This window comes from Sarcophilus harrisii, chromosome 4 (genome assembly GCF_902635505.1).
Source record: "Sarcophilus harrisii chromosome 4, mSarHar1.11, whole genome shotgun sequence".
In the NCBI taxonomy this organism is placed as follows: Eukaryota; Metazoa; Chordata; class Mammalia; order Dasyuromorphia; family Dasyuridae; genus Sarcophilus; species Sarcophilus harrisii.
Window position 1 is genome coordinate 108,270,735 of NC_045429.1, and position 26,288 is coordinate 108,297,022.

Sequence of the window (26,288 nt, forward strand, 5' to 3'; positions counted from 1 at the left end):
TTGCCCAGGCTCGGGGGTGGGAGCGGGGAGGGGTGGGGAAGGGGCGGAGGCGGCCCGGGTCTCGCGGCGCCCGGAGGGGACATGACTAAGACGGCGGCCGCGGCGGCTGCGGGGCCGGAGGAGGAGAGCCTGGCGGAGGGCAAGGCTCCGGGCTCGGACGCCTTCGCTCCTGCCCAGGGGGAGCCGGCGGGCAAGCGGGCGAATGGAACCCTCCAGGCCGCGGCGAACGGGGACCCGCTGTCGCGCCAGGCGGCCGGCGGCGGCGCGGACAAGTTTGACAAGTGCCAGGCCGGGGAGGAGGAGGAGGAGGAGCCCCGGGCCAGGCTGGTGCCCCTGCTTCTCGGCGGCGGCGGCGGGGACAAGGCCGGGGCGGAGACGGGGGCCCGCGGCCTGCGGACGGCGCTCTCGCCGCGGCGCTTCGTCGTGCTGCTCATCTTCAGCCTGTACTCGCTGGTCAACGCCTTCCAGTGGATCCAGTACAGCATCATCAGCAACGTGTTCGAGGACTTCTACGGCGTGCCCCTGACGGACATCGACTGGCTGTCCATGATCTACATGCTGGCCTACGTGCCCCTCATCTTCCCGGCCGCCTGGCTGCTGGACAGGTGCGGCCTGCGCCTCACGGCGCTGCTGGGCGCCGGCTTCAACGCGCTGGGCGCCTGGGTCAAGTGCGGCAGCGTGGCCCGGGACCGCTACTGGGCCACCATGCTGGGCCAGCTGCTCTGCGCCGTGGCGCAGGTGTTCATCCTGGGCCTGCCCTCGCACGTCGCCTCGGTGTGGTTCGGGCCCCGGGAGGTGTCCACCGCCTGCGCCACGGCCGTGCTGGGGAACCAGGTGAGGAGGGCGGCGCCGCCGGGGAGGCAGAGGGGCGGCGGCAGGGGAGCGCAGGCCGGGAAAGCCTCGGCGAGCCCGGCCTAGTGAGGGGGTCTCCGCCCAGCCCGCGAGGGCCGGGGCACGGCGCTCAATTCGGGGCCGAAGTTTTGTCCTTTGTCAAACGAGGGTGCCTCCGAAACAGTGTGTGAGCTGTGGGCATTGTCACTGACCTTTGCGAGCTGCAGTTGTCTGATCCGTTAAATGAGCAACGTTCTCTGCCTTTCCCTCTCTGCTTCTCCCTTCCCTTTTCCTTAACTCTTTGCCCCCTCTCTTTCCCTTCCTCCTTCTCTCTCTCTCTCTCTCTCTCTCTCTCTCTCTCTCTCTCTCTCTCTTTCTTTCTCTCTCTCTCTCTTTTTCTTTCTTCTCTCTTTCGTCTCTTTCTCTTTCTTTCTTCTCTCTCTCTTTCTCTTTCTTCTCTCTTTCTCTTTCTCTCTTTCTTCTCTCTCTTTTTTCTCTCTTTCTTCTCTTTCTTTGTTCTCTCTCTCTTCTCTCTCTTTTCTTCTCTCTTTCTCTTTTTCTTCTCTCTCTTTCTTCTCTCTCTTTCTCCTCTCTCTCTTCTCTCTCTCTTTCTCTTTCTCCTCTCTTTCTTTCTTCTCTCTCTCTCTCTTCTCTATCTCTTTCTTCTCTTCTCTCTCTCCCTCCCTCCCTTTCTCTCTCTCTCTCAATATCTCTGTCTTTTGGTTTTGTTCAACAGTATCCAATTCACAATCCACTCACAATCTATCCACTTAAGAGTTTTCTGGAGTGCTTTGCCATTTTCTTCTCCATCTCACTTTACAGATGAGGAGATTGAGGCAAAAAGGGATGTGTCATGCCCAGGGTTATATACCTAATAAGTATCTAAGCCTGACTTTGACTCAGGTCTTCCTGACTCCAGACCTAATGCTCTATTGCATAAACTAGCTATTCCTTTTTTTTTTTTTTTTTTTTTTTTATTGCATTACCTAAAGAGCAGTCAAAATTTTTATTATTAAATTTTAATATTTTTTTGAATTTTGATTCCAGACTCTTTCCCTCCTACCTCACCAATCCAATGAGAAGGCAATCAATCTGATATCAATCTTGAATATGAAATAATATACAAAACATTTCCATACTAACCATATCACACACACAAAAAAATGAAAAAATATGTTTCAGTATGTACCCAAGGGCTTTTCAATTCTCCCTCTGGAGGTGGTTAGCATTTTTTTCATTATGAGTCCTTTGAAATTGTCCTAGATCATTATATTAATCTGAGCAGCTAAGTCTTTCACAATTGATCATCATAACAATGTTGTTGCTATATACAATGATCTCATGTTTTTGCTCACTTCACTTTGGATCAGTTCATAGAGGTCTTCCCATGTTTTTCTGAAACCATCCTACTTAGCATTTCTTGTAAGCACGGTAGTACTCCATCACAATAATATACTACATCTTATTTAGCCATTTCCCAACTGATGAATATCTTGTTAAGTTCCAACTATTTGCCACTACAAAAAGAAGTGCTATAGATATTTTTGTACATATAGGTCTTTTTCTCATTTCCTTGATTTCTTTGGGATACAGAGCTAGTAATGGTATTGTTGGGTCAAACAGTATGCACATTTTTTAACCTATTGGGTGTAGTTTCAAATTGTTCTTCTGAATGATTTAGACCAATTCACTGCATCACTAACAGTTTTTTAATGTAATTATTTTGCTTTATTCCCTTAAGAATTTTTGTGTTGGCAGTCTGATAGGTATGAAGTATTACCTCAGAGTTCTTTTAATTTTTTCTAATCATTAGTAATTTGAAATATTTTTTCATATGACTATAGTGAGCATTAATTTTATCTTCTGAAAATTGATTGTTTATGTCCTTGGACCATTTTTCAGTTGAGGAATAGTTCTTATTTGAGAAATAGGACCTACTACAGAAAAGTGCTGTAAACATTTTTGATATTTCTTAATTGTCTATGGTGCTTTTAATACTAGATAGTTTCCCTGATTATCTTTTAATTAGGTCTGCTTTTGTTTTGATTGCTATCTCTGACGTTTCATTTCCTTAAGCTCAAGCATAATTCTGTTCCATTCATTTTAACTTTATGTGGATGTCTTTCTTTGTCAAGTGTCTCTTTTAAGCAATACATTGTTGAATTCTAGTTTCTAATCCATTCTACTGTTTCTGTTTTATGGGTGAACTCATCACATTCACATTCACAGTTATGATTTCTGACCATATTTTCCTTCATCTATTTATCCTTTTCTGTCTCTTTATCCTGTCCTCAAAAATCTCTTTTGCTTCTATTACCTTCCTTTTTATTCCCTTCTTTTTTATCATTCCTTATATTTATTCCTTTTATCATTCCTTCCCCTCCTCTTCACCTTTCTCTTAACCCTTTTCCCCATTGTTTTATACTTTCCCTCACTGTTTTCTTTTTGGGTAAGATATATTTCTATAGCCAGAGGTGGGGGGGAGGGAGCGGGCACGCATGCACATAGGTACGTGTGTTATTTTCTTCAGAATTTTTGGTGCCTCTTTAACCAAGCTATTGATTCTCTTTTCGTTATTTTCTTGCATCTCTGTCATTTTTTCCCCTAATTTTTCTTTTACTACTATTATCTCTTTAACTCTTTCAGGAATTCTTGTTGGGTGTGGGTCCAATTAGTTTTTACTTTGAGGATTTTTTTTTGGGGGGGAGGGGTGGCTATTTTCACATTATTTATATTCTGAGTCTTCCTGGCCACCATAGTAATTTTTTATTGGTCAAGTTTTTAGTTATTGATTGTTCATTTTTCTAGAGTATTTCTTGAGTTTTTGATAATTTTGTCAAAGTCACAATAGTGACTTTCTTGATAATTTTAGTTAAAGTTTGGCCCTTCTCATCTGTCCCAAGCTTTAGGCTTTTTCATGCTGTTGTTTTCAGAGCTAGTCCTGGAAGTCTCCAAGTTTTTGGTGTTTCCAAGGTGGTGTGATCTGCAGAGAGGTATGGTCACTGCTCTCCTTGTCTACACTGTGTCCTTGCCCAGGAGGGGAGTCCCTATTCCCCTGAAGCCACAAGCATTATCTCTCCTCTTTGCTTTGGAACTGTGACCATGGTCCCTGCTCTCCTATAGTCACAAACACTCCCCTCTGCTCCCTAGTGACCAACCACAAGCGCTGGAGCTGTGTAAGTGAGTGGCAGTGAAGGGACCCCAGGAGCTCTTTCTTACACACTGTTGACTTCCTTCCCATCTCTGGCCTGAGAGTTCCCAATGCTGCTGCTGCTGCTGCACAATCTCCTCCTAGAGCTGCTTGTTCTGGGCCACCCCCGCCCCCGCCCCTGCTGTCACAGAGCTCTCCTGCTGACCCCTCAGTCATTGCTCTAGTCTTCAGATTGGTTTTCCACTCTCCAAAGTCTGATGTGAGCCACTGTTTGAAAGTTGTCTGTAGGGGACACTGATGGGATTCAGCGGGCATCTGCCTCCCCTGGCCATCTGGGCTCTGCTAGAACGGAGTCTCTCATATTCCTGTGTCAGCGTAGAGTAGCTCACTGACCATTTTGAGCCTCAATCTCCTCACCCTTACACTGAGGGAATTCTTAGCACACCATGTGACCTGTGGACCTGTCACTGGCCTTTTTGATTAAGTTTTCTCATCCATAAAATTAGGGACCCAATATTCATGAGATTGAAAAGCAATTTACATAGATTTTGTTATTCCTCAATCCCTCCTTATTCTGGCTCCTCTGATAATTATTTCCTGTTTATCTCATGCATAGATTACTTTGTTTGCATTTTGTCTCCTCAGTTAGACTGTAAGCTTCTCAAGGACATAGGTTGTCTTTTGCCTCTTTTTTTCACCAATTTTTAGCATGGTGCCTGGCACATTGTAGGGGCTTTAAATGTTTGTTGATTAATTAAAGTTACTTTATATGATAATATGGGTTCATTCCTATTTTACACATAACTAAATTGAGGAGTATGGTGGGGGTACCTTATCTACAATTTTAATTTTATAACTAGTAAAAATAGGATTCCAAGACTGGTATTCTTTCAATTGAACTTGCAGGTATTTGATGAAATTTCTTCCTGCTCAGAAATTCAAAATTATTTAAAAGTATCTATCAGTCTTATATCAGGAATTCCCCTATCTCATCAACTAAACCATTATGTTTGATTTTATCTGCTTAATTATCTTTCTAAGGATAGTCTTTTCACTGCCATACATCTAAGAATGTGAATACAATCATTCTCATTTGCTTTGCCTTGGCGAGATCACATCCATAATATTGCATTCTGTTCTGGCCTCCATAGTTTAGGAAGAACATGGATAAGCTCAAGAATTTCGCAAGAAGCATATCCAGCGTACTGAAGGGCCTTAAATTTATTCTATAAGAGAATTGGTAGAAGAACTGATGCTACTTAGTCTAGAGAAAATAGTACTTGGACTGAAAGGGAGAACATGATCATTGTCCTCAAATATTTAAAGGTCTATCAGGCAGAAGCATTAAATTTGTTTTGTTTAGCTCCAGAGGGTTGAACTTGAAGCAAAAGATAGAAGTTGGCTCAATATGAGGAAAAAAAACAAGCAAATGTTGTCTCAATATGAAGAAAAACTTCTTAAAAGAGCTGTCAAAAAAACAAAACAAAACCATGGAACAGGCTGAAGTAATGGGTTTCTCTTTCTTTGGAGGTCTCCAATTAAAATATGGATGACTGATTTTTTGAGTATATTGTATTCTAGAGGGAATTATTTTACATTTATGGATTAGATTAGATGTCTTTCAACTCTAAAATCCTATGATTGAGTGAAAAACTAAGGATTAAAATTGACGCTATTTTCAAATAGAAAATAAAACTGGCTTTTGGGTATCTAAAATTGAGTAATTGAAGTAAAAGTTATTGGATTTATTCCATAGAATACATTCTTTTCCTGTTTTTAAATTGTTATTTATCTTTTATTAAAGGAAATGTTAAGAAAGAAAGCAGATATAAATTGTCAGTAACTCCTTCAAATATTGATATTCTTTTAAATTTCACTACTTTTTTAGATTTGGAAAGAATTTGTGATGAACAGCTTTTACAGTTGCTTATTTTGGTGTATATTTTATAGCTTGGTGTTGCAGTCGGCTTTTTGTTACCACCAGTTTTGGTGCCCAACACAAAGAATGACACAGCTCTCATGTCCCACAATATCAACATCATGTTCTATGGAACAGCATCAGTTGCAACTCTTTTGTTCATACTCACAGTAATTGGTAAGCAAATTTGTTTTTCCTAAAATTTAAGTAGGGTGACTCTAGTGGAGGAATATAAAAGAATAATCATCTGTATTGAAGTTTCTTATTCATAATTTCTCAGATGTTATTTGCTTGCTTTCGATTCATGACATATATATATATTTGGGAATGCCACAACAATAATCCCAGCAACCCCAGTTTACCTTTTTAATAATATAGTAAATTATAAGTCTACTTAATCTTGTATCTCTCTACTAATTTTTCAGTTCATCCTGCTAACCTGTTGGTTTTAAAGATTAGTGCATATTGGCCGTTGCTTCCTCTAATATTTCATCTTATGCTAACCAGCTCAGGGTCAGACTTGTGCTTTTTGGGGGAAGTCATCTAATATGGACCACTGCCTTCTGTTAATGATAATCCTTTCCAGGGAATCTCTTGTCTCTCCCTGCCCTCCCCTTGCCTGCCCCCTCTTCCCTTAATACTGAGTCTGAAAATGTTGGGCAAATCTTGGGCAGCAGCAGGCTGTTGGTCAGTTTCCAACTGTGGCAAATATCTGCTTGTTAGGCCACTCGGGCTGCTGCAGACATTCATCACTGAGTGTTCTCCACCTCGTCTGGTCCTGCCCTGAAGCAGTCAGTCAAAATCAGCTGCAAACTGCCACCGTCAGTGGGGAAGAAGCTCTGGGAAGGTTGGCTTTTAAAGTTTTTGCTTTCTTAAGGGGAAACAATTCTATAACTCTGGGGGAAATTTTGGTGAAACTTGTTAAATTAATAATAAATTCTAGCAATGAAATTCAAAAGGAAAACCCACAGCACTGGACCTGTGGCAACCAAAAGCATAATAGTGCTGAAAGAGATCTTCAATGCTATATATAATACAGTTTCCTCATTTTACTGATGAGAAAACTGAGTTAAGTGACTATCTCAAGGTCACAGAGAGAGTAAATGGCAGAAATAATTTGAACCCAGGTCTTTTGACCCCAAATCCAACACTTTTCCTACTATATCATTCTGAGGAACTTAAAAAATATTTGCTGATTGAAGAAAGAAGTATCATTAAAAATGATTCTGTATTGTAAAATACCTGTCTAATTTTCTTACTGGCAATGGAACACTAATGAAAGATTACTTTTATGGAAACTATTTCTCATAAATATGTTTAGCTATTTATAGAGAATGTCTCATCATAAACTGCCTCTATAAATGAAATGAAAATTGAAGGTCTAGGAACTAATTTCCCATAAAACTGATCTAAAAACGACAAATAGTTATAGTGGTTATGTTAAGTATGTAGAATCGTCATTTTGCCTTTGTTTTCCTGTAGGTTTATGTACTGAATTCTTATGTCAGTTGGAGATTGCAACTTTGTAGCTGTGAGCATATTAAAAAGGAATAAAATAGAATATATAATTATCTGTGACCTATTCTTGCTGCCTTAGAAAGTTATATCTTTATTTGGAAAATACATAATGTAGAAATCTGCTTTTGTGATAGCCATTTTTAAACTTCCTTATTTACAATGGCCTTCCAATTAGATTAGGAAATTTTTTGTGCTATAAAAAAGTGGGGGATTTTTTTGTACTTTTATTATATGTTTATAAAATTTTGTTGTAAACATAAAATTCATTTTTGTAATAGAAGTAGAAAAAAGAGTTGACTAGAAAACATGTCCTCAAAGGTGAATAAAAAATACATCTGCCTATATGGATTTAAAGAAGAATTCTATGATATTCAAATGCTGATTAACTCCTATGTTACATAAATTATTTGCAGAGAGAGAGAGAGAGAGAGAAGGTACCTTACTAAACTCCATCAGTGAAAGAAATATGGTCTTGAAAAATAAAAGAGGGATGAAATGGGGAAGGAAGAGAAAAAAGCCCTACAACAATATATTCAAGAGAGTATTCACTATGGCCAAGCTCTGTTTGTACCAGGAATCCAGAGATGGTTCATCATTAGGAAAGCTGTCTAAACAAAAGACACAATATTAATAATAAATCAATAAAGGTGATGTGGTTATAAAAATTCATTAAAAGGACTTGATAAAATATAGTACTGATTCATCTTTTCAAAAAAAAAACCCTGAAAATTATAGGAATAAAAAAACTTCATTAAGCAGTAGATACCAAAAGCTATCCCTATTTGTAATAGAGAAATGCTAGAAGTCTTTCTAGTTGGATTGTTATTATTTGATTAAGTTATGAAAATGCAGTAAGAAGAAAATAAGAAATTGAAGGAATAAACCTAGGCAGAGATGGGGCAAAATAATATCTATTTGTAGATGACTTAATAGTTTAGAGCAGAGGTATCAACACTTCTGAGTGCAGTTTGACTTAGAATAAAATGTAATTAGGAAATATTTAACAAAATAAACAAAAATACAATAAAGCATGGCTATGTGGGGTTTTTTAAGTCATTATATCTTATATGTGGTTTAAGTGGTTCCTATTAAGTAAGTGAAATAATACTGGGATAAGATTTGTCTGGCATTTCCAACAAGTAAATTCCTTTAGAAAAGAGGCAGAACCAATCTACTTTTGACCATCAAAAAAGTCAAACAAGTTTCTTAAGCATTGGCAATGTGCAAAGCACCATGCCAGGTAATAAGGCAGATAAAGTAGAACATGATCCTTCCCCTCATGGAGCTTGTGGGCCGGAAGGGAAGACCATGACTGGACCTTGAGAAAGGTAGGGCAGTTGTTGAGAGTCTTTCCACTGTGAAGCTGGTGGTGGTCATTGTGAAGTGTGCACGTGTTATTTTCAGTTTCACCTATGCCTTCTTATAATTTGCAATCTAAGGATAGTGTGTCTTTTAAGCTGATGCACTCAGAGCTGATTCTGCACAGTCAGCAAGCAGCACTTAAAGTCTTATCGAGACTAGAGAGCAGCAGGCATACCTCACCAAAAACAGTAATACATTTAAGCATATTCATATTGGACGAGCCCACAAACTTTTCTTAGGGACCTACTATGTCCTGGGCCCTGGTGTGTCTGCAGCGTCCTAGATTACGTTGTCCTTTACCCCACAGTCACAGGGAAAGAACCTTAACTGGGGCTGAGTTTGAGGGAGGAAAAGAGAAAAGAAGGGATTGGAGTCAGTAGTAGAATGAGCCCTATTTCACCCAGGGTAGGGCAATACAAAGCTATACTTTAAGATACCTTTGCCTTTGCCCCTCATAATAGAGCTGGGTGCCATTTGCCCAGGCTCCCGTTTTTATCTCTGGTTTTATATTTAGGTAAAGTAAAGAATGTGGGCAATAAAGGCTAGGGGAGTTAGTTTCCCTGTTTGGCCAGGAGAGGAGTTGGCAGTCAGTGATTACTGGCTAGCATGTGTGCTCTAGTCAATAAACTCAGTGAAATTCACATTTGGAGTAAAAGGTTCTTTCACACTTCTTGGGGGAAGAACATCCAGACCTTCATTTTGCTATAATTAACTCAAAATCTTAATATCAATTTCATTATTGCTTCATAAGAATACAGTTTTCTAGTTCTAAAAGCTTAGCGTATAGTTGTGAATTACATATTACTAGTGACAATAAGATGAAGCATTTCTCATCTAACAAGGGATTTGCAAAAATGACAACAGACTTCTCCATCACTAAAAGAACCAAATAGAGTATAAAGAAGAAGAGGAACAGCAACAGTTTAAACATTTGACTTTCTTATGAAAGAAAAGACAATGGGGGAGTAAATATCTTTTAAGTTGTTTACAATAAAGTTTTATGTAAGACCTGTCTGGGAATAAACATCTAGGTTAATGTGATAATTTTGATTTTAGAGTACCAATATTTTGAGCAGTTTCAACAGGAATTTTGAAGAATTCTAAGGTTACAAAAAGCATCTTCCTGCCTCTCAAGCAGCTATGTACATAAACCATTTTGGAAAAAGAATTATTATTCCTTAGCAAACCTCACCCTAAAGCTGGTGGTAACTTTTTTTCCCCTTTTCTATTTTTCACATTATTGAATTTATTTTTATTCTTATCAATATTGAATTTTGCCCACACAGGTATTACTTGCTCATTTTGTCTCCTAACATATATTCTCTCTTATCTAAAATCTTATCCAACCACCTTTTACAGAAAGCTAGGTAGGAAGTCTAATAATGTTCATACCTTTTATTGCCCATATTGGGATTAGGAAAGTAGAAGATAATCTCAAGTATTCATTGAAAACATTGTATTATCTACCACAATCCTATCAAGGTCTGGACTAGTATTATGAGTACCTGGCACCAGAAGTATTATATTTTTTAATACCCTCAGTTCAGCTTCTGGCTTATCTATTAATAATAGAATAGGTTGCCAAGATCCAGCACTTCCCCTAGGCTTGACTTAGAATAAGACTTTTGAGTTGCAGGGGTAGAATTATATCAAATGATGCGTCTGAATAAGAAGCTTTTTGTAAGTTTATTACATCATAACATTTGACAAAAGTGTGGATGTATAGACTTGTTTAAATCTGAAGCTTGACTTTAACAAAATAAATTGAGTCTAAAAATAGAATTTCTTGAAAAATGAAAAATTCTTCATTTAATATATACTGAATAGTATTTCTGTTCAGCAGAACCATGGCATGATTTTGGTGTGTTTTCAATCCACTTTGGTAAAATGGCCAATTCTTTTATCCCTGGAGAAATGAATATGCATAAGCTCAGGCAAAAGAGTTGAAATGATTCTGTCTCATAAATAATTGGGTAAAAATTAGAAGCTTTACTAAAAGTTTCTTTAGATCTTTAAGTCAAAAATGAATCAGAGACCTTTATTCATTAATATAATAACTGTTGACTCTCTTATTTTTCTAGCTTTCAAAGAAAAGCCTCGGTATCCACCAAGTGAAGCTCAAGCAGTTCTCCAGCACAATCCCCCAGAGTATTCTTATAAAAAATCAATAATGAATTTGTTTAAAAATATTCCCTTTGTGCTTTTGCTAATTAGTTATGGTAAGTAAAGTATTTTCTTTGATATAGTATGTTTGTAGAGTATGTAACACTATGGTTATTTTTATTTGGTTGGATTAAACTTCATTATTGAGTAAAGTTTATTAATCCCACAAAACTTATGTGAGGATTCCGAGTTCCTATGCATAAATGTAAGAAAATGCCTCGTTACAGTTTGTTGTTAAGGCAAGAAGGCCTCTAGCAGAGAGCCCACTTTTCTTTTTGTGTACTCACACACACACACAAAATGTAGCTGGTTCTTAGACTTTATTTTTTATTATCATGTTATATCTCCATTTCTTTATAATCAACTCCTTTTGACCTCTGGCAGTTTGACTTCTGTTTTAACTAAATAAAGTCAATCATAATTAACATTTTTCTCTGGTCTTATTATTTTGAATCTCTTCATTTCTTTTATTATGACTAGAACCCTTTTTTCTTTTATATTTTTTCTAGTCTCTCCCCATTCCTGTTTTCCTCACTTTTCTGCATTTTCTATGACCAAGGAGTTTTTGGTTGGCAAACTAACCACTTGATCTGTTTTCCTTGAGCAGTATTCTTTACTCAGCTTTTAATTATATACAGAATTTTATGGTAATTGTTTTATGTGTATTATTCTTTTCTCACCAATAAAGACTTGAGGATAAGGACTTTGTCTTGGACTTCTTTTATATTGTTCATATTGTTGGAGCTGTATAGTAGACACCCAGTAGTTGGATTTTTTGTTTGAGAGATGTGGTTTATTAAGTTTCCAGGGCTTGATTAGAATTTGATAGATTGAATCAGAATAATAATGAATTGTGTTTTGACAGAATTCTACTTTAATTATATCTAGTAAATTAAAGGAGATAGGTTTTTTGTGGGTAGATTTTATTAACTCAAATTCTTTTTTATACTATTTAATTTTTTCCCCAATTACATGTTAAAACAATTTTTAGCTATTTTTTAAAAAAGTTTTGAGTTCCAAGTTCTATCCATCCTTCTCTTCCTCCTCCCTGAGAATAGTAAGCAGTCTGATTTAGGTTATGCAATCATTTCCATAGTAATCATTTTGTACAAGAAAACTCAAGGAAGGAAGGAATGATTCAGTCTGTGGTCAGACAACATTTGTTCTTTCTCTGGAGAAGGATAGTGTTTTTCATCATAAGTTCTTTGGTATTGTCTTGAAACATGTATTGCTAAGAATAGCTGAGTCCTTCACAGTTGTTTATTATACAATATTGTTGTTACTATATGCAATATTTTCCTATTTCTGCTCACTTCACTTTACATCAGTTCATATAAGTGTTTGAAGTTTTTTCTGAACTCATCCTGCTCAATAACATCCTATTATATAGTCATATACTACAGAAGTGAGGAACTCATTTGCTTAATCAACCATAGGTGATGATGGGCTGAAAGCTAGGTACAACTTCTCACTGTTTGAGTTCAATTAAGTAGATAATCATGTATTACCTGAGAATGATGTTATAAATACCCAGATGGTTCTTGGCACCCTGATATATCACAACTTGTTCAACTATTCTGCAATTGATGGGCATCCTCTAGATTTCCATAGCTTAAATTCCATAGCGTCTCCCTTTATTAGCCCTCTAAAAATGAATTTTCAGTTTGGATTAAAATTTTTTTTTTGCTACTGTCATATTTTTATGGACAGGTGCATTTAATGTTTTCTATTGTTATAGGTATTATGACTGGATCATTTTATTCAGTCTCAACACTGTTAAATCAAATGATCTTGACATATTATAAGGTAAGATTTTGCCTAAAATTTTTAGTTAGCAGTATAGTATTAAGCTACTTTAAGGAATATCTTAGAAATAAATATTCTGTCCTTAATTCATTATTTTTTGCATGATTATTTTATTTGCATTGAAAAAAGAAATAGAAACTAATTCTTAAAGATTTAAAACAGCATTTTTCATAATTGTCATTGACAGAATTTAATCAGCTAGTATTTATGCAGATTTTGATAACTGATGGAGATACAGAAAAAGAAGACATGTTAGAATACTAGGAGGAAAAGCAATAATAAAATAAGTAAATATCTCTGTTTAATCCAGTATATCTTTGACCCCCAGTAGAAAAAAATAATTTTTAGATAATTGTAAATTCCTTAAAAATTGCTGGGTTTATAGCTACATAAAATAAATGGATTATTTTCATAGATTAAAAGGTTTGGTTTTTTTTGTTGTTGTTGTTGAATAGTGTTATTATCTCCTTCACTCTACCTAGACTTATACCTATCGCAGAGACTAAACCTTCTTACTTTGCATGTTAGTTTTACTTGATTGCTTAAAAATTAAATTCCTCTAAGAAAATCCAGAAATGTGAAGAACGAATTTGAGTTGAAGAGAGTATCTAATTAATGCTATATGAAAACTTTTGTAAGGGAGAAGAAATCAGTGCTGGACTGATTGGGCTTACTCTAGTTATAGCAGGAATGGTGGGTTCAATTCTTTGTGGCTTGTGGCTGGATTACACCAAAACCTACAAGTAAGTGAAAATGATAAATGTGCTGTAATTTGGTTCTCTGTGGTAGTAAATGTTACAACCAGAGTGACTTTAATAAGGACTTTTAATTCTAGAAGAAATATGAGATATGGCCAACAAGATTATTTTTTTCCTCCTGTGTGTTAAATGTTAAAAAATTGTAGACTTCTAAATTTAATTTTTATCATAGTAATGAGAGCTGCCTGGTTTCATATCTATGAAGTGGTCCAATCCATTATCTAAGTGCATTGTTTTTAAATTCATTTTCTCATATAAGGGATATTGTACATTGAAAGTACTTAGTCTTCAAAACTTGCTTGTTTCCTCAGAAATTAATGGTATTATGGTATCCTTATATTAGAAACTTTAACTGCTGATTTTATTTTTGAATTTTTGACCATCTTTTGACCTGACTAGAATAGCAGTAGATATCCTAAATCTAAGGAATTAATTCTTCCATTCTAACTTTTCTTTGATTTAGGAACCTCACAATGGTTTCTAGCGGGCCCTGTCCCAACCCCATTCAAAAGTAATAAATCTAGCTTCTCTAATAGACTCAGTAAAAGGGGCTCAGTATTATTTGTTGAATATAAAGTGCTGACTACAAGGTTATTGTAATTATTTCATTCAGAAGGAAGCTTCAGAAAGTTCTGTGAAATGAACTGCAGTGCCACAGAGTGGAAAATCTGTTTTTTCCAAAGGTTTTTTTTCTTCTAATACTGAGCCTTTTTGTTGTTGTTATTCCAATGTACATTATCCCCATTAGGATTCAACTAGACCAAAAACAAAGGATTTGATTGGTGGGAGGGAGAGGAGGTAAGTAAGCTTAAAATGGTGAAATAGATATGGATTTCAAATTTTTTCTTCTAAAATTGTAGAATGACAACAATCCCAATCTCTCAAAGACCAAAGAAGAGATAATTAATAATTTTTGAATATCAAGGAAATTTTCTCTAAGGTTTCAGAGTAAATTTTTAAAACCTCATACATTTATAGACATAAAAAAATCTTCAGAATTCCATGGAAAATAATTTTTTTTATTTCAGAAGCAATTATTGGAGCTTATTTATACATTGGATAATTGTTTGTATTTGTTGGCCTTTAAAGTTCCTTTCAGTTATAAAAGTATATGAGCTTCTGCATCTCTGTCATTCCACTCATTCATTCCACAAAAACTTACCAAATACCTAGAGTTTGCATAATGACTGCCTTAGGTATTATAGATTATACAGTTATAATGTATGCCTTATAATCTAGTGTGTGAGATAAATATAGATAAAAAGTTAAGTAACAAAACAAGTATCATTAAAGGAAATAAATGACTGTGTCATTGTTACCAGCAATGGCTGTTGTAGGAATTCAGGAGAGGGAAAAATTATTTTGGACAAAAGTAGTCAGAAAAAGTTTTGAAGAGAATATAGGATTTGAACTAAGCCTTGAAGGATGAGAAAGGATGTTGTCTCATTCAAAAGTACAAATGGCCATGCTTTTTATTCATTCCACAGTCCCTATTCTGTGTAGGTGAACTCTGACTTTGAAAGGAACTAAAACCCACTATCTTTTGTGACTAAATCTGACTTCTCTGTTGAATTTTGACCACTAGAAAATATTGTTACTGCAAAGATATAGCAATAGTCAGCCATAGGTTTTTTTTTGTTTGTTTGTTTGTTTGCTTGGTTTTGAGGGGGGGGAAGGGGTCAGGGTTGTGGTCAGGATATTCAGGTTCTAATAACAATAATAATAATTGTGTTTTGTTTTTTGCTTTTTTTTTTTTTTAGACAGACTACTCTAATAGTTTACGTGTTGTCTTTTATTGGAATGATTATATTTACTTTCACCTTGAACCTTGAACACCTTTTCATTGTGTTTATTACTGGAGGAGCACTCGGGTAAGAATCTTGGATTAGAGTTATAGACTTGTGGAATTAGAAAAAAAAGGAATAATTACTATTTCAGTATTGAGAGATTTGTTGTCATAATTTAAAAGAAAGCCTTCCATTTCATCCAAAAGTACTTTGTTTTAAACTTTGCAAAAATCTATTGGTATATGAACATGTGAAGCTACTTAAAAGGGGAAAATAGTTTTTTGTTTCTCTATTTTTGTTTTTATTTTTTTTGCTATGCACACATTACAAAGGTAGGGAATAGGAAAAAAAAAAAGGCTGCTTAATCAGTTCAGTTTTACTTAAGTGTAAAGACAAATTTGATTAAAGACAATTATAGATTAAGAAATTAAGTATAAAAATATATAAAAGTTAGAACAAAGGTAAACTTGGACTGGTTTATGTTCTCTAATAGGGAAAATAATGAACTAGAGTGGCAAAAGGAGCTCTATGATTTAGAAGCAGCAGAACAGACTTGAAATTATCCATGAAAGAGTTTTACTATGGTCAAAGGATCTGTAGCAGGGCATTCTCTAGCTCAGTCAACTTTGAATCCAGCATGTTAGTAAAGGAAAAACAACTGAATCAGTATATGATGGAATCTTTAGGATGAATATTTACTTAATTGTGCATTTGTATTTCTAGCTTCTTCATGACTGGTTATCTCCCCTTGGGTTTTGAATTTGCTGTTGAAATAACATACCCTGAATCTGAAGGGACTTCATCAGGTCTTCTGAATGCTTCTGCACAGGTAAATTTTTGATCATTCTTGAATTTTAGCACATTCTGGCCAAAGATTCTTTACTGGATATTTAAAAGAATGTATAATAGGGATGTCTGCTAATATTTTTTCTCTGATAGAGAGTGCTTTGTGTTCAGATTTGTCCCTTAAAGTAGTAGATTTCCAGAGTACAAATTAGAAAAATAAAAATTATTTGAAAAATTCCTCTCTAACTTAAAAAATATATATAAAGTTTAATCCATTCTATCAGTAGGCTTTTATCATGTATCTTTAATTACTATGTGCTAGGTTCTTGATATAAAAATAACAGAAGTGATAGAACTGGTGCCCTCTAAGAAGGCAAAAATCCTTTGTATTTCCATAAAAATTCCTTATCTTGTCTTATTTCAGTTATTTGGAATTTTTTTTACATTGGTTCAAGGAAAGCTTATTTCAGAACATGGCCCTCTTGCTGGAAATCTTTTCCTTTGTGCATGGATATTTTTAGGCATCATTTTAACAGGTAAGTTAATGATGTTAATTTTGTAAAAAGTATTTATATTTAATTCTTCATGTAATTTGAGTCAAATGTTCTTTTTGGCAGATAGTTAAGATTCATTTGTGCAGAATTCTCAGATATATAGCTAAATATGGTGCAGTCTTGTCCCTACCCATAGAATCTCTGTCTTTCTCTATGTGTCTGACTGTTTTTCTCATTCTTCCCTTATAAGATCAGAATTTAAGCTTATTTCTAGAGCATTTAAATTAACTTACAGGGCACCTTACAAATATTTGGATCATAAGCATATTTATTACAAAGCAGAAACAGACATAAGTAGAACTCTAAAACCAAGTCTCAAAGAAAGGAACAAACAATATTTTAAAGGATATCCCAAGATATCACTGGTCCTAGGGGGTCAAATATTAGTCCCTGTCAGCCTTTATCTTCCAGTGGGTTACTACTATTTTCCATAGCTTTTGTCTGCCATTTTTGTTGTAGCTATTGTTTGATGATTCTAAAACTCCATCATCCTACCACTGGTGAGGCTTTTTCTTTCCCAGATTAGTGCCATAACTTAGAAAAAAAGGAGAGTGCTTTTCTCTTTTCTCTCTCTTGGATTTTTAAATGTCTCTTTTGGCATATAAAACATCCACTAATTTTTTTAAGAGAATAATTACAAGGGAAATTAAAAACAAAGTGAACAATGGCAGTTCTCATTTGAATTTTAAAACATACTACTATGCTTAAATAATACCAAAAAATATCATCGTTAAATTGTTAAATTTACAAATTTAAGTGATTTTAAAATAACCTAATTAAAAGATATATATATATATATATATATATATTTTATAATAACTTTTTATTGACAGAACCCATGCCAAGGTAATTTTTTACAACATATCTCTTGCACTCACTTCTGTTCCGATTTTTCCCCTCTCCCTCCACCCCCTCTCCTAGATGGCAAGCAGTCCTACATATGTTAAATATGTGGCACTATATCCTAGATACAATATATGTGTGCAGAACCGAACAGTTCTCTTGTTGCACAGGAAGAGTTTGATTCAGAAGGTAGAAATAACCCAGGAAGAAAAACAAAAATGCAAACAGTTTACATTCATTTCCCAGTGTTCTTTCTTTGGGAGTAGTTGCTTCTGTCCATCATTGATCAATTGAAACTGAATTAGGTCTCTTTGTCAAAGAAATTCACTTCCATCAGAATACATCTTCATACAGTATTGTTGTTGAAGTATAAAAGGTCTCCTGGTTCTGCTCATTTCACTTAGCATCAGTTCATGTAAGTCTCTCCAAGCCTCTCTATATTCATCCTGCTGCTATATTCATTCAGCCTGCTATATTCATCATCATTTCTTACAGAACAATAATGTTCCATAAATTCATATACCACAATTTACCCAGCAGCCATTCTCCAATTGATGGGCATCCATTCATTTTCCAGTTTTTAGCCACTACAAACAGGGCTGCCACAAACATTTTGGCACATAGAGGTCCCTTTCCCTTCTTTAGTATCTCTTTGGGGGTATAGGCCCAGTAGTAGCACTGCTGGATCAAAGGGTATGCACAGTTTGATAACTTTTTGGGCATAATTCCAGATTGCTCTCCAGAATGGTTGGATTCGTTCACAACTCCACCAACAATGTATCAGTGTCCCAGTTTTCCCGCATCCCCTCCAACATTCAGCATTATTTTTTTCCTGTCATCTTAGCCAATCTGACAGGTGTGTAGTGGTATCTCAGAGTTGTCTTAATTTGCATTTCTCTGATCAATAGTGATTTGGAACACTCTTTCATATGAGTGGTAATAGTTTCAATTTCATCATCTGAAAATTGTTTGTTCATATCCTTTGACCATTTATCAATTGGAGAATGGCTTGATTTCTTCTAAGCTAGACTCAATTCTCTATATATTTTGGAAATGAGGCCTTTATCAGAACCTTCAACTGTGAAGATGTTTTCCCAGTTTGTTGCTTCCCTTCTAATCTTGTTTACATTAGTTTTGTTTGTACAAAGGCTTTTTAATTTGATGTAATCAAAATTTTTTATTTTGTGATCAGTAATGGTCTCTAGTTCATCTTTGGTCACAAATGTCTTCCTCCTCCACAAGTCTGAGAGATAAATTATCCTATGTTCCTCTAATTTATTTATAATCTTTATGCCTTTATAATCATGGACCCATTTTGATCTTATCTTGGTATACAGTGTTAAGTGTGGGTCCATGCCTAATTTCTGCCATACTAATTTCCAGTTATCCCAGTAGTTTTTGTCAAATAATGAATTCTTATCCCAAAAGTTAGGATCTTTGGGTTTGTCAAACACTAGATTGCTATGTGAACCTAACCTATTCCACTGATCAACTAATCTATTTCTTAGCCAATACCAAATGATTTTGGTGACTGCTGCTTTATAATATAGTTTTAGATCGGTAGCTAGACACCTTCATTTTGATTTTTTTTCAATAATTCCCTTGAGATTCTCGACCTTTTATTATTCCATATGAATTTTGTTGTTATTTTTTCTAGATTATTAAAATATTTTCTTGGAAGTCTGATTGGTATAGCACTAAATAAATAGTATTGTCATCTTTATTATATTCACTTGGCCTATCCAAGAGCACTTAATATTTTTCCAATTATTTAAGTCTGACTTTATTTGTGTGGAAAGTTTTTTTGTAATTTTGCTCATATAATTCCTGACTTTCCTTTGGTAGATAGATTCCCAAATATTTTATGCTGTTGACAGTTATTTTGAATGGAATTTATCTTTGTATCTCTTGCTGTTGGATTTTGTTAGTGATGTATAAAAATGCTGAGGATTTATGGGGATGTATTTTATAACCTGCAACTTTGCTAAAGTTATGAATTATTTCTAATAGCTTTTTAGTAGAATCTCTGGGGTTCTCTAAGTATACCATCATATTATCTGCAAAGAGTGATAGTTTAGTTTCCTCATTGCCTACTCTAATTCCTTTAATCTCTTTCTCAACTCTTATTGCCAAGGCTAGTGTTTCTAATACAATATTGAATAATAATGGTGATAGTGGGCAACCTTGCTTCACTTCAGATCTTACTGAAAGGTTCCAGTTTTCCCCATTGCATATGATGTTATTGATGGTTTTAAATATATTCCACTATTTTAAGGAAAAGTCCATTTATTCCTATACTCTCAAGTGTTTTATTAGGAATGGATGTTGGATTTTATCAAATGCTTTTCTGCATCTATTGAGGTGATGATATGGTTTTGTTAGTTTGATTATTGATATAATTCATTATGCTAATAGTTTTCCTAATATTAACCAGCCCTGCATTCCTGGTATAAATCCTACTGGTCATAGTATAATATCCTGGGATGATTTTGTAATCTTTGTTAATATTTTATTTAAGATTTTAGCATCAATATTCATTAGGAGATTGGTCTATAATTTTCTTTCTCTGTTTTCAGCCTACCTGTTTAGGTATCAGTACCATGTTGTCATAAAAGATTTGGTAGGACTTCTTCAATCCTATTTTTCAAATAGTTTATATAGCATTGGAGTTAATTGTTCTTTAAATGTTTGGTAGAATTCACATGTAAATCCATCTGGTCCTGGGGATTTTTTCTTAGGGAGTTGGTTAATAGCTTGTTCTATTTCTTTTTCTAAGATGGGACTGTTTAGGATATTTACTTCTTCCTTTGTTAATCTGGGCAAGCTATATTTTTGAAGGTATTCTTCTATTTCATTTAAATTGTCGAATTTATTGGCATAAAGTTGGGCAAAGTAATTCCTAATTATTGCTCTAATTTCCTCTTCGTTAGTGGCGAATTCATCCTTTTCATTTTTAAGACTAACAATTTTATTTTCCTCTTTCCTTTTTTTAATTAGATTTGCTAAGGGTTTGTATATTTTGGTTTTTTCATAGAATCAACTCTTAGTTTTATTAATTAATTCAATAGTTTTTTACTTTCAATTTTATTGATCCTTTTATTTTTAGAATTTCAAGTTTAGTGTTTGATTGGGGGGTTAATTTGTTCCTTTTCTAGCATTTTTAGTTTCAATGGTTTGACCTTCTCTTTCTCTATTTTATGCAAGTAGGCCTCTACAGATTAAAATTTTTCCTTATTACCACTTTGGTGCATCCACAATTTGGTATGATATCTCATTTTTCGTTTTCTTGGGTGAAGTTATTAATTATGTCTATGATTTGCTGTTTCCTCAATCATTCTTTAATGAATTAGTTTCAATTATTTTTTGTTCTACTTTCCCTTTTTTGTTGAATTAATTTTCATTTGTCTGGTCTGAAAGGATGCATTCACTATTTCTTTATACTCATTTGAGTTTGAGGTTTTTATGTCCCTAAATATGGTCAATTTTGTATGGTTCATGAACTGCAGAAAAAAGTGTACTCCTTTTTTCTCCATTTCGTTTTCTCAGGATCTATCTATCAACTTTTCTAGTATTCTATTTACCTCTTTGACTTCTTTCTTATTTATTTTGTGGTTTGATTTATCAATTCAAATTCAAGGTTAGGATCTCCACTATTATGTTTGCTGTCTAGTTCTTCTTGCAGCTCTCTTAATTTCTCTTTTAAGGTTTAGATGCTACACCATTTGGTGCATATATTTTAATATTGATATTGCTTCATTATCTATGCTACCCTTTAGCAAGATATAGTATCCTTCCTTATCTTTTTTAATTAGATCAATTTTTGCTTTTTCTTGATCTGAGATCAGGATGGCTACCCCTGCTTTTTTGACTTCACCCTGAACCATAGTAGATTTTGCTCCAGCTTTTTACCTTTTACTCTGCATGCAATTTCCCTGCTTCAGGTGTGTTTCCTGTAAAACAACATATTGTAGGATTCTGGCTTTTAATCCATTCTGCTAACTGCTTCCTCTTTATGGGGGAGTTTACCCGTTCATTTTGGTTTTAAAATTCTGTATTCCCATCTTTTAAACCCTGTTTATGCTTTTCTCCCTTCTTTCCCCCTTCCCCCTTATATTAAACTTTGAACCCTTGCTTCTCAAGCTCTCCATATCCCTCCTCCCCCTTGGGTTCCTCCCTTTTCTCCTTTCCTGGGTTTCCTTTTCCCTTCTGCTTAGCTTTTCCTTCCTTTTCTTTTCCCTTCTCACTTTTCAATGGGTGGGAGGATTTCCCATAAATTGGATTCCTAAATTTTTTTTTCTCTTGAATTCGTGGCAGTAAGATCCCACTATATTCATCCCCTCCATTCTTTCTCTCAGATATAATGGTTTCCTTTGCCTCTTTGTAGGATGTAGTACCCCCACCTTACCCTTTTCTTCCTCTAGTTTCTGAACAAATATACATGTAGTTTCCTCTTTTGCAGAATCAGTTCCCAAGATTTCTTTTTACCTTTTTAGGTTTCTCTTGAATTCTATATTTGTAGATCAAACTATTTGTTAAGTTCTGTTTTTTTTTCGTCAAAAATAAATGAAATTCACTTATTTTGTTGAATGTCCATCTTCTTCCCTGGAAAAAGATGCTCATTCTGGCTGGGTAAGTTATTTTTGGTTGCATACCGAGTTCCTTAGCCTTTCGGAATACCATATTCCAGGCCCTTCGATCTTTTAATGTGGATGCTGCTGGATCTTGGCTGATCCTTATTGTGGCTCCTCTGTATTTGAACTGGTTTTTCTAGCTGCTTGCAGTATTTTTTCCTTCGTCTGAGGGTTCTGGCATTTGGCCACTATATTTCTTGGTGTTTTGATTTTAGGATCCCTTTCAGTAGGTGATCAGTGAATCCTTTCAATGTCTATTTTACCCTCCGTTTCTATGACTTCTGGGCAGTTCTCTTTCATAATTTCCTGGAAATTAGTATCCAGGCTCTTTTTTTCACTGTATTTTTCTGGGAGTCCAATGATTCTCAGATTGTCTCTCCTCGACCTATTTTCCAGGTCTGTTTTCCCCAGAAGGAATTTCACATTTTTCTCCATTGTTTGATTTTTTTTTTTGGCTTTGCTTGACTGATTCTTCTTGTCTCCTTGAGTCATGCAATTTCATTTGTTCTATTTTTATTTTCAATGAAGTGTTTTCTTCACTCACTTTTTTTATGTCTTTTTCTAATTGTCCAATTGAGATGTTTTATTCTATGGAATGTTTTTCCATGTCACCAATTTTATTTTTTAGAGAGCTATTTTCTGTTTCCAGTTCACTAATCCTATTTTTCAAGGATTTGTTTTCTTTATCCACTCTGTCTTTAACTGAGTGGGACAATTTCTTCAGTCTCTCTTGCCAAGCCTCCCTCTCCTTTTCCCATTTTTCTTCTAGCTCCCTCGTGAGAGCCTTTTTAATTTCTTCTATGAGATTCATCTGTGCTGAGGAACAAATGATCTCCTCCTGTGGGGATTCACCTGAAGATAATCTGTTTTTAGTCTCCTCAGGGTTTAGAGTCTTTTCTCTGTATAAAAGCTGTCAATCGTTAAAGTCCTTTTTAACTTTTTGCTCATTTTGTCAGAGAAGAATCAGAGACAAACTAGCAAAGAAAAAAAAGGAAAAAAACCCAAATGGAATCTGCTTTTTTGGGGGAGGGGCTGGGTGGCGTCGCCGAGCTTCCTCTACAGACTGAGGGGGCAGCAGCGAGGCACTAGCAGGACTGGGCTGCACCTGCGCTCTGAGACTCTGAGAGCGTGCTGAGACGCTGTGGTGGAGGGGTGGCCAGTCTCAAGGGACTCCAGCTGTTCGGGGTTGTATTCTTCACCCCCGGTGTTTTTAGCTTCTCTGCTGGGCCACTGACTTGCTGCCAGAGCAAAGTATCCAGTCCTGTGGTGAAGCTCTCCCCGCAGAGACGGCTGAGATCACACCCCCACCCCCTCCGGTCTGCTCGGCTGTGAGCTGCCTGCCGAGCTCTCCCTGCCACTGCCCTCAGCCTGTGCCCAATCTAAAACCGTCCCGCCCTCGAGCAAAAACGGACCTTTGCTGGTGAATCTCAAGGATGTCTTCTCTTTGTAACTGTTTGTGGGGTTTTTTTCAGTCAGGCATTAATTCAGAGGCTTGTAATGAGATGGATTCTGAGAGAAAATGCGGAGCTTACACAGCTGTGTGCCTCCTCGCCGCCATCTTGGCCGGAAGTCTTAAAAGATAATTACATGAAGCCAATTACATAGTCTAATGATCTGCATTACTGCAACAGCATAAGTGATAGGGTAATAAGGAGACACTTCTGATTATAAATTATAACTAAAGTATTCTCATTCGATTTTAGAAAAGTATACTTTATATGATTGCTCATTTACAAAGTATTATACTAATATATATTCTTTTCTGTTTCAGCATTAATTAAATCTGATCTGAAGAGACACAATGTAAACTTAGGAGCTCGGAATATGGATATTAAAGCTGTGGGTGCTATTTTCATCATTTTACTTAATATTAAGAAACTATTTATTAAATGCAAAATCATTCTAATTTGCTGGCTTTTTAGCTTCTTAGATGTCAGGAATGTTTTTACATGGTAGATATTATAATAATAAATGTTTTATCTTCTGATTCTTTGCACAGGTGCCTGTCAACAGTCCTGAAGAGTGAAAATCAAAAAATATTTTGTTGGCCAAACAGTCAGAATCAAAAATTTGCAGCGAATGGAAAAATTCAGTAGAAATAATGAGCAAATTTTGTGTAATACTAAGCAGGATGAATTGTAATAATCAGATCTTTGAGCAGGCAGAATTGATCTGCAAGTTATGGGAGATGGAACTTTACTTGAAAATAATTATGTGAATTATAAATGCACAATTACTTTTGCCTAAAAGATGTTACAACATTTTAACACTATTTGTTATTTATCAAACTGTTTTACATTTTTTATAATAGCACATCTCAGAAAATATGAGCATTTATGCATTTACTTTTTGAAAATGGAATATTTTTCTATTTTTTTTTTTAAACAGAGTGGCAACAGAGAACACATTCTCATTTGATATATTTAGGATTGTGACTTCTTTTCTAAGACAATTCTTTTCTAAGAGAATAAATTCTCTTTCTAGCAAAGGAGAAATAAAATGTTTTTAGTGTTTTATTATGGGCATAGATGAAAATTAGGCAGCCTGGTTTTGGTGAAGAAAGAACTAGCCTTGGATTCTGAGTGACGCAGACTCAAGTCCTGCTTCTGCTGTATCCAGTCTGGGTGATCTCAGGGCCTCAGTCAACTCTCTTTAGATTATAAGTTGCAAAACAGTTGCTGAATTGAATTGATAAAAGAAGTTTCCTCACCAGTATTTCTCTATATTAATGAAATCACAGATCCAGATTCCCTCCCCAAATGTATAAACATGCCAGACTCTAAAAATCCAGAACCTGAATGTGTACTTTCTTAACTAAGGCTTATTCATGATATCTGCCAATCTGTTAATATGTGCTGATAGTATACAAACATGAAGCTACTGACCTACTAAGAGGGTTGTTTGTGCTTGGAGTTCTCTACTGCCCAAAGGAGTCTTGTATTTCATATTGACTATAAAACAACTGTCAAAACTCTATCCCGTGTTTTATTATGAGAGCAATAGAATAGCACTAAACCACTTCTATTTAGTCATGATATGATCACCTTGTGTTTTTTGTCTTAGAGGCTGCTAAGATAGAAAAACTTCCATTTGCTTTATAGTCATAGATTTTCTTAGTGAAGCCTCCTTTAAATGTAGCTGCTACTTGGGCACAATTATTGCAACTCTCCAATTGCAAGTCTTTGGATTCTATTTTCCTCACCATCTACCACATGCCCTTTTAGACATTATGCTATGTAACACAGGTATAGCACTTAAGCCAAGGAATTCTTCATGAATGTGTCAGAGAAGAGCTGTGTTCTCTTTACCCCATAAAAAGGCATTTACAATAACCTTAAATATTCTTATGACAGTCTGCTCCTTCATGTGTACAAGCAAAGAATTGTCTGAGTGTTTTCCCACAGTGCCTACTGGAGTGTTTACTCTGCATACCCTGGACATGTAAATATTTCTGACTGAAAAATTGTACTGTATTATATATAGTATAACTGTACTGACAGGGCCATAAGACCTAATTTTTTTTTCAAATTTTGGATTCCACATTTTGAAATCTTTTTAAGGAAATATCATAAGGGTAGCTAAAGCCTTGAATAATTGCATTATTTACATCAAGTTTACACATAAATTAGCCTAAACATAGAAATCCATGAGAAATGCTCCTTTGTAGTTGAATAATTCTGATATGAGAAGGATCCTTGGACAGATTTATATTTAAATTATAATTAATTCTATACAGTCAAGACATAATCAAAATAGCTGCCTATATGTGTGTGTATATAATCTCATAAGTGAATGTGGGGATTGTGAAATGATGATTTATTATCAATATATATACACATATACATACATATATATACATATATATATGCATTTTTCTATATGTAGCCTGACACTGGAAAAAACTACTAGATTAAAAATCAGGAGCCCTCAATTCTCATTCTAGACCTACCAAATGACTATCTAATTGAAAACAAGTCATTTAACCTCTCTAGGACTGCTGATGAATCTGTTAAAATAGAATCTTTCCTAAAATATTTGCCAGTACTTTAGCCCAGGTTGAGTTGGGTGGAATCTGATAATTGGTATCCAAGTCTTGTAAGCCTCAATCTGTGCTATTGAATGAGACTGTGTGATTCATTTACATCCCAGCTTCTTAAACTGTGGGTCACATATGGAATCT

At 35.6% G+C, this 26,288-nt stretch overlaps 1 protein-coding gene across 3 annotated transcripts; it reads left to right on the top strand.

The window, feature by feature from the left end:
* On the top strand, positions 1-25,881 carry FLVCR1 (FLVCR heme transporter 1). 3 transcript variants are annotated; one of them, XM_031937343.1, is made up of 10 exons: positions 1-834; positions 5,933-6,077; positions 10,862-10,999; positions 12,682-12,749; positions 13,389-13,492; positions 15,268-15,378; positions 16,018-16,123; positions 16,505-16,616; positions 23,880-23,947; positions 24,108-25,881. In XM_031937343.1, the coding sequence occupies exons 1-10, from the start codon at positions 82-84 to the stop codon at positions 24,132-24,134; spliced, it is 1,632 nt and encodes a 543-aa protein (XP_031793203.1). In that variant the 5' UTR covers positions 1-81; the 3' UTR covers positions 24,135-25,881. The 3 variants fall into 3 exon arrangements, with proteins under 3 accessions (XP_031793203.1, XP_031793204.1, XP_031793205.1); XM_031937344.1 differs by lacking the exon at positions 24,108-25,881 and having other exon boundaries at positions 16,536-16,616; positions 23,880-23,951; XM_031937345.1 differs by lacking the exons at positions 16,505-16,616; positions 24,108-25,881.
* The last annotated feature ends 407 nt before the right edge of the window (positions 25,882-26,288 follow it).